The sequence below is a fragment of the Nothobranchius furzeri genome, chromosome 1, assembly GCF_043380555.1.
Source record: "Nothobranchius furzeri strain GRZ-AD chromosome 1, NfurGRZ-RIMD1, whole genome shotgun sequence".
Classification (NCBI taxonomy): domain Eukaryota; kingdom Metazoa; phylum Chordata; class Actinopteri; order Cyprinodontiformes; family Nothobranchiidae; genus Nothobranchius; species Nothobranchius furzeri.
The window spans coordinates 57,808,743-57,823,997 of NC_091741.1; the positions used below are offsets into that span (position 1 = coordinate 57,808,743).

Sequence of the window (15,255 nt, forward strand, 5' to 3'; positions counted from 1 at the left end):
TGTTTTGATCTATGTGAAGCACTTTGTGATTCTATGTCAGTGATAAGTGCTTTATAAATAAAATTTACTTTGCTTTGCTTTACATTGTGTGGACCAGCAAAATGTCCCCTCAGTGTGGAAATGCCCACACACTACAGGTTCAAAGTCAAAATTTGTCCACCTAAACATATAAAGACAAGTATAAACACACACACACACACACACACATGCACGCACGCACACACACACACACACACACACACACACACGTACACACACACACACACAAACACACATACACACACACACACGCATACATGCACACACACACACACACACACACACGCACACACACGCACGTACACACACACACACGCACGTACACACACACACACGCAAACACACACACATGCGCACACACACATGCGCGCACACACACACATGCAAACACACAGGCATGCATGCATGCACACAGAAACGCACACACACACACACACATCTGTTGTGTTGTTTAATGACAGAATGTCAGATGTTCCTTTCTTCTACACCCACAATACTTCCTTAAACTTCTTTAATCCAAGCTGGTTGGGCCCTCTGTGGTCAGAGCAGGTGGTGGATCAGTGGGCTCAGTAAGGGAATGAAACACACACACACACACACACACACACACACACACACACACACACACACACACACACACACACACACACACACACACACACACACACACACACACACACACACACACACACACACACACACCGAGTGCTGGCATTTCAGAGAGCCTGTTTGCAACATGGCCTTCAAGATCTGTAGGCCAGCCTGAGTGACACAAGTACCAACATGTCAGCAAACGTTGAGCAGTATTTGACATGTTGAACATTTATTCCAACATGACGGGTCAGCAGAGTTCACAAGACTGTTACGGCCTCATCCTTCTCAATTTTCAAACTAACAGAGTACTCAGTTTGCTTCCTCTACAGCTGGGCGAAAAAGAAAACAACTGAAAACTGCGCCAAATGTGTGTTAATGGTCATAAAAAAGATTCACATGCATTCCACTGATGGGAGAGATGTTGGTCTTCTCAACATGTTTGCAAATACGTTCTCAAGGCCGTTATTTCAGTTTGTTTGGAGTTAAAACCAACTAAACACATCAGCAAGGATGTGAGCAGGGACAATAAAGGGTAAGATATTGACCCTCTGACCTTTTTTATGACAGAGAAAAGGACAGACACACACTGTGTAACGTCAGAAGGAAACACATTTTACTTTAAAAGTGAGACGAACAGACAAACAGTGCCAGAGCACACCCAACTGCATAAACACTTACTCAACTCCAGTCAGTGCTAGGGGTAATTATCGCACAGTGACGACAATCAGCGGTTATTCAGCCCGCCGCCTATTAAAGGCAGAAAAACGGCACCACCAACACTGCTCAGCCACAGCCTTGCATAAGGCAGGAATACAGGTTTCAGAACTCTGGGACCGACTTGGTGAAGTCAGGATGTCGGTACAGTCTTTACCAAGTCTACTGGGTAACTCAATCAAACAAAATAGCTCGGACTCAATTTTACAGATGATGAGTTAAGGTTTGTTGTTAGTAGCACAAACCCAGAGCACTAACCTGCACAATCTTCATTTAAACCGTAGCTGCTGTTGTCACACGTGTTTTCAGAAGCATGTATTGGATGAACTTCCAAAACTGGATTAACACAACTGAAGAATAAAAATAGTTGAAACTCAGTTTTCGAGATCCTAGTTAACCTAGTAGCAGCTGAGCCATTCACAAACAACGATCTGAGAACGGATCACACAAGAGCTTGCAAAATTGCAAGACATTTTTAAAATTAGAAGAGGATAACTTCACCAAAGAGATCACATGTAATGCTAAACTACAGTATTTATTTTTGTTTTGTTTCAAAATTAAACGATCTGATTTATATTTAGATTCACATGTTTGTTATCCTGATGGGCCCAGAGGATGCTGAGCTGGATCCGTGGAGGAGAAGCAAAAACAGAAACTCTACACACTCACAGCAGAGTAGAAACATCACAACTTGTCTCTATTGTTATTAGTTCTTCCATAAGAGAAACAATAAATAAGTTGAAGGATGAGACACTCACCATCTGCGACTGGCTCCGGGGGCTGCCATTGATGTCCACCTTCTCATTCGCTGTGTGACAGAGGAAATGAAGATATGAGCTCCTGTTCTGAGCTTCAACATCCTAACAGCCAGTAAGTTTGTCTTGTTTTTTACTTGAGGAGGAAAAAATCCAGCTGGGGGAGATTAATGAAGGAGATCATGCTTGGAGGTGCATGAGCGTGTGTGCTGAGGTGTGGAGCAACGTCGGAGAAGTCTGGGAGGCAAAAGATGCCGCCAGAGAGTTACTGACAGGCCTGCTTGGCCTCATTGTCTGCTGGGGTGAGTGGGGAGGGTAAAGTTTCACTGCAGCAGAGAGGGAGTGAGCGACAACGCAATAGGGGGGGGTCTGACAGGCAGCATGAGGAAGAAAAGCAGCATGTAATAGGCCATAAAATATGTTCGTCTGTGAGGTGTATGGACAACGGGAGAGAGAGGGAGAAACGGAGAGAGAGAGAGAGAGAGAGAGAGAGAGAGAGAGAGAGAGAGAGAGAGAGAGAGAGAGAGAGAGAGAGAGGAAGGGAGAGGGAGAAAGAAATAGAGAGAGGGGGGGCAGAAACAGAGAGAGAGAGAGAGAGAGAGAGAGAGAGAGAGAGGAAGGGAGAGGGAGAAGTAAATAGAGAGAGAGATAGAGGGAGAGAGAGAGACGGAGAGAGAGAGAGGGGGGGGCAGAACCAGAGAGAGAGAGAGAGGAAGGGAGAGGGAGAAACAAATAGAGAGAGAGAAAGAGGGAGAGAAAGAGACAGAGAGAGAGAGAGAGAGAGAGAGAGAGAGAGAGAGAGAGAGAGAGAGAGAGAGAGAGAGAGAGAGAGAGAGAGAGAGAGAGGAAGGGAGAGGAAGGGAGAGGAAGGGAGAGGGAGAAGTCCTTGAAAGAGAAAGGTTTTAAAAGGTGAGGGTGGCAACAAAAAGAGAGAAAACAGAAATCTGGAGCAGAAAAACAACGTGGGAGAAAAGTGTCCTGAAAGACATTGAGACAAGATTATATAAGAATCACTGCTGAGAAAGTTGCTTCAAATGCAATCAGTTACACATAATTTATCACTAGGTAGACTTAAGCAGCTCAGCTGAACTAAAAACATGACTTTCATGGTTGTTCTTAGCATTGAGAACATTTTATACACCATGTCATATGCTGCTGATGCTGCTTTCAGGTGAAGCCATCAACTTTGGCTCAGAATTAAAACTAAACATAATCATCAATCATACGGCTGTATCTGCTGCAGACGCCCAAGCGTCTTCAAAAGTAATATCTTAGTCATGTAATCACATTACTCTGACTTATTACAGGATGAGCTCTGAGAATAGGATGAACACAGGCTGAGGAAGATGAAGAGATGGAGAGCTCAGAGAGCTAGCAAAGGAACGGGGAGAAGAGGCACAGATGCATATGGGACAGAGAGACAAAACAGAGAGATAGAGAGAGAAGTGAGAGCGAGAAGTGAGAGAGAGAAAGAATACAGGCTCTGCCTTTACATCCACGGGGGTCGGAGTCTGCTGCTGCAGATCCCCGGCACCCAAAACAACAGAGCTGCTGCGCTCTGGCCCAGATATCAAATCAACACAGCACAGCAGTCTGATACAGCAAACTCTAAACTGTGTGTGTGTGTGTGTGTGTGTGTGTGTGTGTGTGTGTGTGTGTGTGTGTGTAATTGTGAACTACCTATGATCTGGATGATCTGAGCCAGTAAGACTCCATCAGCGACATCCTGACTCAGGTCCTTGATGAGGCGGGGACAGCCGGACTTGGCCAGATAGTGATTGGCCCAGTCGGTGTAAATCTGCAGCAACAGAACAAAAACCTGTTAGTGTGTATGTGACGAGCCAGGATGGAGAGGGGGCATTATGAGGCAGGCTCTTCCTTTAATTTAGAGCATATAAAAAGCTAACTACTCAATATTAGAATATTAGAATGAACATAAGAGGAAGTTGGGAGATGTTAGTAAAATAATGAGGGGATATGTACCAAATACTTCTTACACAACAACATAGTTGTAAACATTCTGATGCTGTCTAAACGCTCTGACCTCCTTTCTACTCCCACAAACATCTGATCAAGCCTTCATTATAAAAATGACAAGAAGGAGGTTATTTCTGATCATCCTCTGTGAGGTAATGGATTCCACCAAACATGCACCACAGCAGCCTGCCCTGACTAAATAACAATGAATCAGTCTTAAAAAGACACAAAACATTTTTTTCATTAAATATTTGAGTAAAAGCCGAAGGCTTGTAAAACAACAAAGATGCTGCTTAAAAGTTTTTCATTGAAGTTTGATATTAATGTCAGATCTTTCTATGGATGCTGAAGTAGAATTACAAGCATTTCACAAGTGGCTGTGATTGGAAAAAAAAAGAAGAATTTGAACCACGGGCGCTTTTCTACCCCTTAAGAAAACAAACGATCCTCCAAAAGACTTCTCACTGATGCACCTCACACCTGCTTGCTTCCATTCCCCAGCACATTCTGTACTTTGACTGCTCTGATCCTACAGCTTGATGAAAATTTAAATGATCCTGATGCTGCTGAACCTTCTAGAGCATCTTGGAGCCTTCCTAGAATCCATAGAAAATGGGATCAAGTTAATTTTCATGGGAAGTAGAGACTTTACACATCACTGTGTTTCATCTGATCACTCTATAACATTCTGGAGTTGATGCAAACTGTCACCAACACAAAACCAAGGCACCAAACTTTGTGACAAATCATATTAAACAAATATTGACATGAAAATTGGTAGAAGATTTCAGCAAAAGAACAACTTACTTATTTGATGAATCAAAAAGAGCCAGATTGGGAATTGTTTCTTATCTAAAAGTGGGTGAGAAGACTGTGGCACATAATCTTCAGTGTTCCCTTTAAGCTCTTAACGGCCGCTTTGTCCATCATCGGAGCCAATAAGATGGTTGATAAGTGCAGCTTTGTGCAGCTGGAGCCAAACTGATCTCAACAGCTGCTGTGGTTTCATCAACTCAAAACAAAACCGATATGAATCACATTTCACCCCCAAGTGCTTGGCAAAAAGGAAATCCAGCTACATTCAAAACCATTAGAAGCTTCAGAGAGGGGCCACATCAACCACCTGAGCTTCCAGACTCTACTTGACCAACAATCTTTGGGAAAAGGAGAAATAAAACGAAAAGTCTGTTAATGAGTCAATATGTGGACCCTCAAGCAAAGAAAAGGAAAGACAGAACCAAAACAGATGCTGTGAATAAATTTATTGATTGCCACTCCATCCATCCATCCATCCATCCATCCATCCATCCATCCATCCATCCATCCATCCATCCATCCATCCATCCATCCATCCATCCATCCATCCATCCATCCATCCATCCATCCATCCATCCATCCATCCATCCATCCATCCATCCATCCATCCATCCATCCATCCATCCATCCATCCATCCATTTTCATAAGCTTATGCTCCGGAGCCCTAAAGTGTAAAGCTTCTTGTATGAGCATTGCTCGATTCACTGTATGTGGTTTACCACAACATTTATGGCAACTTTACCATCCATCCTTTTTATTCCGCTTATCCGTAGTCGGGTCGCGGGGGCAGCAGCCTAAGTCGAGAGGTCCAGACTTCCCTCTCCCCAGCCACTTAGGCCAACTCCTCCAGGGGAATCCCAAGGTGTTCCCTGGCCAGGTGAGAGACATAGTCCCTCCACCGTGTCCTGGGTCTACCTTTAGGCCTCCTCCCGGTTGGACGTGCCCGGAAAACCTCACAAGGGAGGCGTCCAGGTGGCATCCTGACCAGATGCCCAAGCCACCTCAACTGGCTCCTCTCGATGTAGAGGAGCAGCAAATCTACCCCCGAGCCCCTCCCGGATGACCGAGCTTCTCACCTTATCTCTAAGGGAGAGCCCCGCCACTCTGCAGAGAAAACTCATTTCGGTCGCTTGTATCCGCGATCTTGATCTTTCGGTCACTACCCAAAGTTCATGACCACAGGTGAGGGTAGGAATGTTGATTGGCCGGTAAATCGAGAGCTTCGCCTTCTGACTCAGCTCTCTCTTCACCATGACAGACCGGTACAACGCCCGCATCACTGCAGATGCAGCACCAATCCGCCTATCGATCTCATGCTCCAGTTTTCCCTCACTCGTGAACAAGACCCCGAGATACTTAAACTCCTCCACTTGGGGCAGGACCTCATTCCTGACCCGGAGAAGGCATTCTGCCCTTTTCTGAATCAAGACCATGGTCTCAGATTTAGAGGAGCTGATTCTCATCCCAGCTGCTTCACACTTGGCTGCGAACCGCTCCACCAAAATGGATGCCCTCCACACCTTGGCTGCACCTAGAAATCCTGTCCATAAAGGTTATGAACAGAATCGGTGACAAAGGGCAGCCTAGGCGGAGTCCAACTCTCACTGGAAACGAGCCCGACTTACTGCCGGCAATGCGGACCAAGCTCTGACACCGGTCATACAGGGACCTAACAGCCCGTATCAGATGGCCTGGTACCCCATACTCCCAAAGCACCCCCCCACAGGGCCCCCAAGGGACGCGGTCAAACGCCTTCTACAAATCCACAAAACACATGTAGACTGGTTGGGAAAATTCCCACGCACCCTCCAGGATCCCCCTAAGGGTATGGAGCTGGTCCAATGTTCCACGGCCAGGACGAAAACCATTGCTCCTCCTGAATCTGAGGTTTAACAATCCGACGGACCCTCCTCTCCAGAACCCCTGAATAGACTTTACCAGGAAGGCTCAGAAGTGTGATCCCCCTGTAGTTGGAACACACCCTGCGGTCCCCCTTTTTAAATAAGGCAACCACCACCCCGGTCTGCCAGTCCAGTGGGACTGCCCCCGATGTCCACGCCATATTGCAGAGCCGTGTCAGCCAACACAGCCCCACAACATCCAGAGCCTTAAGGAACTCCGAGCGGATCTCATCCACCCCTGGAGCCTTGCCACAGAGGAGCTTTTTAACCACCTCAGTGTAACGTCCAAAATGGTCAATTTTCACCTTTATATTGACCAACATAGTGACCTTTCATCTACAGCATAAATCCACTTTCTATTTGGCCTACTTTTATTTAATTTTTCAGACAGAAAATCTGAAGGAAGGCGTGGCTTTCTGAGGGATGTTGGTAAATACCCAGAAATGTGTCAAATTCTGATTTGCCAGACTTGGCCAGAAATCACAACAAAGTAGTTTAATAAAACAGGATTTACTTCCCGAGTAATTCATCCAACTGACCCCCCGATTTGGCCAAATTGGGAAAGAAGCCTCTTTTGAAACAAACTCCTTTGACCTTAAGTCAAAACCTTTCTGCAATGCTGCGAGTGATTACAGACACAACAGCTCTCTTCAGAGCTACTTCAACTCTCAGACATCCACCTGGGACATCTATCTGCAGACCCCGGGTTGAGCACAAAAACCCTGCTTGCTTGCAGTAATTTAGGTATGTTCTGCCTCTATCACAGGAAAAATACACACTGACACTTTAAAGAAATCCAAATAATTAATCAATATTTTCAAAATGCAGAAAATCTACTGAGAAATGTCACTTTTATGAAGAAGAGAGTGAAAATTCTTTATTTCTGCTACTTGATTAACTTTTCTCTAACAGAAAACAACTCTTGGGTTAAGGAAAACCTCTAAGGCTGAAACTATAAGATTCTTTCATCTGGAACAACTTTTCCATCTTCACCACCACCGATAAAAATAAATAAATAAATAAAACATCACCCGCGCTGCCAGATATGGTCGTTACCCGAGTTTACCAGCTTCAGCACCGCACAGATTTCCAGGGAAATCCCATCTCAAAACCAAACCACTCCTCATGATGACATTTTATTCCCTACCTCATAAACCTCACAGAACGCTTTCAATTAAAGCATTTTCATCACTTTCTTTTAGTTTTCCTGAAGGTAGAATGTTATTCTTCTAAAGTAGTCGCCTCCCTGGCTCTGATGTGGTTTCTTTCTGTGGATTTTTCCTTGACGAGAAGCAGTAAAACGTAACTCTGACAGATTAAAACGTTCACATTGAGACTCACATTTAACGCTACAAGAGGGAAAACACAGAATCTAAAACCCGCTCTGGAGCAGACACAGCTGAGTAAAAGGAGAACATATTATATAAGCCCTTAATTTTGCATTTTGCAATTTGCCCGCTGACAGTTAACAGCACAACAAGCTGTAACCATGAGGAATATGTAACGTAAAAATGGCAAAATGTCAAGACGGTCTTCAACTCCCACCTCCGGCAGAGCTTTGACCACGTCCCGAGAGCAGTGGGGGACATTGAGTCCGAGTGGGCCTTGTTCCACTCTGCGATTGTCGAGGCGGCTGTTGCTAGCTGTGGTCGTAAGGTGGCCGGTGCCAGTCGTGGTGGCAACCCCCGTACCCGCTGGTGGACACCAGAGGTTCGGGGAGCCGTCAGGCTGAAGAAGGAGGCCTACAGGGCGTGGCTGGTCTGTGGGTCTCCGGAGGCAGCAGACAGGTACCGGATAGCCAAGCGGGGTGCAGCAGTGGCAGTTGCCGAGGCAAAATCTCGGGCGTGGGAGGAGTTTGGTGAGGCCATGGAGAAAGACTATCGATCGGCTCCAAAGAGGTTCTGGCAAACTGTCCGGCGCCTCAGAAGAGGAAGGCAGCAACTCGCTCACACTGTTTACAGTGGGGATGGGGAGCTGCTGACGTCAACTGAGGCTATAGTCGGACGGTGGAAGGAATACTTTGAGGAGCTCCTCAATCCCACCAATGCGCATTCCGAGGAGGAACCAGAGCTGGGAGGCCTGGGGATGGACTGTCCGATCTCGGGGGCAGAAGTTGCTGAGGTAGTCAAACAACTACACAGCGGCGGAGCCCCGGGGGCGGATGAGGTTCGTCCTGGGTATCTCAAGGCTATGGATGTTGTAGGGCTGTCATGGTTGACACGTCTCTACAACATTGCGTGGTCATCGGGGGCAGTTCCTAGGGAGTGGCAGACCGGGGTGGTGGTCCCCATCTTTAAGAAGGGTGACCTGAGGGTGTGTTCCAACTATAGGGGGATCACACTCCTCAGCCTCCCTGGAAAGGTCTACGCCAAGGTACTGGAGAGGAGGGTCCGATCGATAGTTGAATCTCAGATAGAGGAGGAGCAATGTGGTTTTCGTCCTGGCCGCGGAACTGTGGACCAGCTTTATACCCTTGCAAGGGTGATGGAGGGGGCATGGGAGTTTGCCCAACCAATCCACATGTGCTTTGTGGATTTGGAGAAGGCTTATGACCGTGTCCCCAGGGGCACCCTGTGGGGGACGCTCCAGGAGTATGGGGTGGGTGGCTTTCTGTTAAGGGCCATTCAGTCCCTTTACCAGAGGAGCGTGAGTTTGGTCCGCATAGCCGGTAGTAAGTCGGACCTGTTCCCAGTGAGGGTTGGACTCCGCCAGGGCTGCCCTTTGTCACCGGTTCTGTTCATCACTTTTATGGACAGAATTTCTAGACGCAGCCGTGGTGTGGAGTGTGTCGAGTTTGGTGGCAGGAGAATCTCGTCTCTGCTTTTTGCGGATGATGTGGTCCTCCTAGCTTCATCCAGCTCTGACCTTCAGCTCTTGCTGGGTAGGTTCGCGGCCGAATGTGAAGCGGCTGGGATGAGGATCAGCACCTCCAAATCTGAGACCATGGTTCTCGACCGGAAAAGGGTGGCTTGCCACCTCCGGGTCGGGGGAGAGGTCCTACCTCAAGTGGAGGAGTTTAAGTATCTCGGGGTCTTGTTCACGAGTGAGGGTAGGAGGGATCGGGAGATCGACAGGCGGATTGGTTCGGCGTCTGCAGTGATGCGGACGCTGAGCCGATCTGTCGTGGGGAAGAGGGAGCTGAGCCAGAAAGCCAGGCTCTCGATTTACCGGTCGATCTACGTCCCAATCCTCACCTATGGTCATGAGCTTTGGGTAATGACCGAAAGAACGAGATCGCGGATACAAGCGGCCGAAATGAGTTTCCTCCGTAGGGTGGCCGGGCTCAGCCTTAGAGATAGGGTGAGGAGCTCGGACATTCGGGAGGGACTCGGAGTAGAACCGCTGCTCCTCCGGATCGAAAGGAGCCAGTTGAGGTGGTTTGGGCATCTGGTCAGGATGCCTCCTGGACGCCTCCCCAGGGAGGTGTTTCGGGCATGTCCTGCCGGCAGAAGGCCCCCGGGCCGACCCAGGACACGTTGGAGAGGTTACATCTCCAATCTGGTCCGGGAACGCCTTGGGGTCCTGCCGGAGGAGCTGGTGGACAAGGCCGGGGAGAGGACGGCCTGGAGCTCCCTAATTGGGATGCTGCCCCGCGACCCGGACCCGGATAAGCGGAGGAAGACGAAGACGAAGACGAAAAATGGCATAGCCAGTCCCATAAAGTAAGCTGAGGATGGTGACCATGAGCATGCTGCAGAGCCTTAAGTGGTTGTTCAAATCCAATGCATTTAGCTGTTCTAAATAAATGTTTCCACCTTAGCCAAGCCTAAAAAACCCGATTTTATGAGCAAACTGAAAATACGTATGAAACAGGTGGATGGGAGATAAAAAGTTAGGAAATGAGGTAGGACGCAATCTGGGTAACACATTTTATAACTACAGGAGGGATGAAACAGTGACTGAAGCAGCCAGCTGTGTGTGCACCTGCTGCTGCTACTGCTGGACGCTCAACGTCTCAATGTAAAAACACACTTTTAGAGTTTAGTATAAACTGTGCAGCATGAAAGTCAAGCAGCATTTGCATTTGAGCTGCAGTAACTCTGCATCACGGAGCCGTGGAGAAGAAACGACACACGGAGTGAGTCAGTTAATGCCAGGCTGACGAGCACAAGCTAACTTGGATCCTGTCCTTTAGAAACACTTTCACTTTCCTAAATATGACTTTGTGTTTTAGGAGTTTACAAAAGAACAAAGGCTGGCCTCCAACTAAAGAATTGTTTGAAATCAAACGGTGGTTAAAAAGTGAACAAGTGAAGGGCATCAGTTACAGGTGAGGAGACAATATAGATTAGGTAGCATCAGTGTTTTTAAGTATTAACTTATAAAGCATTAAAACTATTCTTCTTCTTCTTATTATTATTATTATTTTTAATTCTTCATGATGGTGTTTGTAGGAGTGAATAGTCTGTTTCAGCTCTCTGACTAATGCTGACTAAGGCTGGCTTTTTCTTCTAGGCTTATTTTGGTCCAACCAGCCCACCTTAGTGAAAATTCTTCCAAATAAGAAGATGTGTGTGTGTTTGTGTGCGTGCGTGTGTGTGTGTGTGTGTGTGTGTGTGTGTATATATGTATATATATATGTGTGTGTGTGTAAATGAACATGTGTGTGGGTATACATGTTCTTATGTGCTTTTAGGTATTCTTATTCTCATTTATTGTGGTTGTTGTATGTTTTAGAGAGCGAACATCTACCGAAGCCAAATTCCTTGTAAATGTAATTTTACTTGGCCAATAAATCTGAAATCTGAATCTGAAATCTGAAACCCTCACCTTTACACTAAAATATATAACATTTGGTTATTCTCCTGTAGAAAGAATTAAACCTCTGTTGTATATCTCTATCAATGCTGAGAACATTAATTAAAATGCATAAAAAAAGCAACAAACAAAAGGAGTTTCTTACAACCCAGAAAAACACAAAAGGTTTAAAACGGCTACAGGAGTTTTTCGAGCCTCATACGAAACCTCGCAAAAGCAAAACCATCACCTGCACCTTTGTGTGTGTGCGTGTGTGTGTGTGTGTGTGTGTGTGTGTGTGTGTGTGTGTGTGTGTGTGTGTGTGTCACATTAAAAATATAAAGTTCAATCTTAGTATTTATAATAAGATCTCAATACAAAATAGTAGACAAAAATATATAGAGCCCAGTTTACATTGATGATATAAATCTAAACACGTGGGATGAAATATTGATACGTTTAGAATCAAATTTAAAATTTAAACTCACTTCTTAAAAAATACCCGTCTTTCTTACTAGTAAACCAAAAAACTTCCAATCAAGTCCATCATGTGATCAATTCCAGAAATATAAAGTTAGGTCACAAATAAATGTTGAAAAATGAATACAATTCTGACACTTTTGAATGAAATATGTAACCAGCGTGTAAAAGACCCCATCAAAATATGAGTGAGAAATAAATCCCCTAAACCCTTCAGAGTCCCTTTAATGTTAGCTCAAGGGACGTTTTAGATAGGAGCATGTATAAATAATACTTATCATGTATATTTAAATTTAAACACATTTAGACGTATGTTCAAATATAAAAAGGTTATTCGAAATAATTAGGTTTAACTTGACTTAACTTTTATTTTTAATGGTTTTTTTTGTTCCATTTATTAAAAACTATTTAGAGATCTCCATTCCCTAAATAATGTTGGTGACAATGTGACTTTAAATTATTTGTACCCCAGTTCCCTCATGAGGAGCTACATTTGGTGAAATTCAGCTAATAAACATTCACGTAGCTTTGACTTTCCAATGTTGTGTGGACATAGTCACTCAGCTGCCAGCAACACAGCTTGAAACATAAGAGGGGGGAAAAACTCCAGCTGAGTTAGAACAAAAGCAAAGGAAGACAGAAAGGAATAAATCTGCGCTTTTCCATTCTAATCCCAAACTTCAGATTAAGTTTGGAGGGTCAAACACGCAGCAGCCTGCAGATCAAACTGCCATCCTGCCATCAAACCTGGCCATAGAGCGTTATTACCTGTCACCTCCTCCCACTGCCTGTCCCCTTCACTTTCCTCCCTGCATGCTGACTCACTCGCTTCACCATCCTTGATGGTGGTGAGAGTTGAGCGTAAGCCGCCTGCACTCATTAACCCATCCCGTCTGAACTGTACATGCTTTGGGAAGCAGAAGCTGGGGCTGTGACTCAGGCTAAACATCAGCAACAACGGCACCTTCAGAGGTGCTGACTGTGAAATCTGACATCACACACAAGCACACACACACACATGCTCACACACAAAATCTACAAATAAAACAGCTACTCATAATAAATAAGTAAAAATCACTCTGATTACTCCTCCTCCTCTCCCTGGTCACACTCTCTCCTCTTCCTTTCTATCGGCTGCAGGAATCAATCAGCAGAAGTCCAGTCTCTCTGCTGATGTTATCCTCACTGATGCAGTAGTGTCTCGCTTTGGTTTGGCTCTACCTGCTCTGTAGATCTGTCCCCTCAGCTCCAGGGATCCCAGATGCTGATAAACTGCCGGCTCCTGCCCTGGAGCAAATAAACTGCCTCCAATGGTCCTGATCACAATGCAGTGACTACAGCTACGCAGGTGTTATTGGCAGAGGCGTGCAGTGGCACCGCTCGGCCTCTGGAGGGAGCCAGGCAATAGGAGGAGAAAGGGGATGATGGAGTGAGGGAAGGTGAGGTGGAGAGGAAGTCTGACTCTGCAGGAATCAACAGTATTTATGAATGCACTTCAGCTGAATGACACATTTTCTAGATCAGATCAGATTAATTCAGGGCTTCATTGCTTTTAGGAGTCAGAGCGTAGAAACAATCACTTGCAGGACATTTAGGCATTTTTGAAAGAAGACAACCAGGAATGATATGAGTTCTCATACCAGGACTTGGCCACACTGATGCACCCGCATGAGTACTAAACGTAATTAAACACAACACGCAGCTGCATTAACGGAATGACTCAAAGAGCCAATCAATAAGACGGCAATGTGATGGAGCTTCCTCTGAGTCTGCAGCTCAGTGTGATGGGAGAATGGAAACAGCTCCGACTGTGATGTCACTGTGGAGGTGGTGAGGAGGATAACCACAGGAAATAACTCAACAAAACCCCTTCTCACCATGCCGTATGGCTAACCAGTCAATTCAGCAATCCTAATTAAAGGAAGACTAGACAGTTTGGCTTGCTTTTAGCAAGTTGGAAGTGGAATATTCTGGCCACAGGGGGCGATAGGGCTTGGGTAGCCTTTTATTAACCATGTAAAGGGTCATTTTAGCACATACTGGCTCAAGAAAATGATTTAAAATAAGGAAAAAGTTGGAAAGCATTACTTTAAGAGATTATAAACTAGCTTTGTTAATTAAGCAGTAAATCAGCAATAAGGAAAGTATTTCAGGACTGCATTTAACAGTCACGTTCTAATAAACCAACCCATCATGCATTCTTATTTCGAATCTGCATACATCTACATTTTTACTTGCAGTAAGCCAATTGTACACTAAATATTTCATCAGCCCCACAAAATCTTGCAATCAAAGGGACAATGTTCTCTACAAGAACTTTGTGCAGCAGAAATAAACTGAACCCTGAAGCTTATGAGATGTTTCTAAGGTATCTGTGTCAGCCCACTTATTTCATGAGTCCAATACAGCAATTTACCAACAAGACTTGAGATTAGTCATAAAATCAAATCTGAGAAGATGGGAAAATTTTTCTAAACATTTTCTACAGCAAAAGTTTATTTCAGACTATTTTATGTGTGTTTCTGTAAAAAGGTATCAATGATAAATCTTTGTTGTTGTGGAAAGCTTACCAAACAGATTTAACTCATATTTGGGAGTGAAGAGCTAACTGCTTGAAGTCACAACTGTTTAACATGAACATTGATTGAGATGTGAAACCCTTGTCAGAGTTCACATTTTAAGAAGACTACACGCAACTTTTCATCAGCAGATGGCAGATTCCTGCTGTGTAGCTGTGATTAAAACGCATGAGTGTAAATTGTTATTTTTATGATGAACCATATAAAAATTGGGCAACATTTTTGATGTCCATCACATATTGTTGATGTGTTTTGCCTTCATTCTGCCACATTTGTCTGTGATGACATCACACGATGGACCTCAGTTTCAGCCTTCAGAAGTGGAGGAAGTGCAGGTTAATCAGAAGGCAGGGCAAATAAGAGCAAAGGTAACTCAGTTATCATTTTATTAACAACATAGTTTGATTATGCTGGTTTTGTGATTGTTCTGAGAAAATAATTAAGTACAAATCTGATTATTTATGCAGTCTTAATGCATTAATTGTTTAGATTTCACAGCAGTTCATTTGATGCTTTGCATTATTTTCTTCTGCAGGAAAATTAAGAAATTCCAGCTGGACTTGACCGCTACATGGACCGTATACTATTTTGCTGCTGTTTGTAAATAACCATGTACTGTGGTAGTTAAAACTGTATGAACTAAAGTAGAAAGAACTGTTTTA

The 15,255-nt window shown here is 44.8% G+C and overlaps 1 protein-coding gene across 15 annotated transcripts in view; it reads right to left on the reverse strand.

The window, feature by feature from the left end:
* nav3 (neuron navigator 3) overlaps positions 1-15,255 on the reverse strand; it is a 529,271-nt gene that overhangs the window by 144,638 nt on the left and 369,378 nt on the right. For 12 of the 15 annotated variants that reach the window (XM_070549274.1, XM_070549267.1, XM_070549264.1 and 9 more), the window contains 2 exons: positions 3,783-3,900; positions 2,106-2,155 (listed from right to left, as the gene is read on the reverse strand). In XM_070549274.1, the coding sequence (XP_070405375.1) occupies positions 2,106-2,155; positions 3,783-3,900 (168 nt within the window). Of the gene's footprint in view, positions 1-1,605; positions 1,706-2,105; positions 2,156-2,239; positions 2,494-3,782; positions 3,901-13,235; positions 13,409-15,255 lie in introns of those variants that run through there. The other 3 variants (XM_070549281.1, XM_070549283.1, XM_070549275.1) reach the window with 3 other exon arrangements.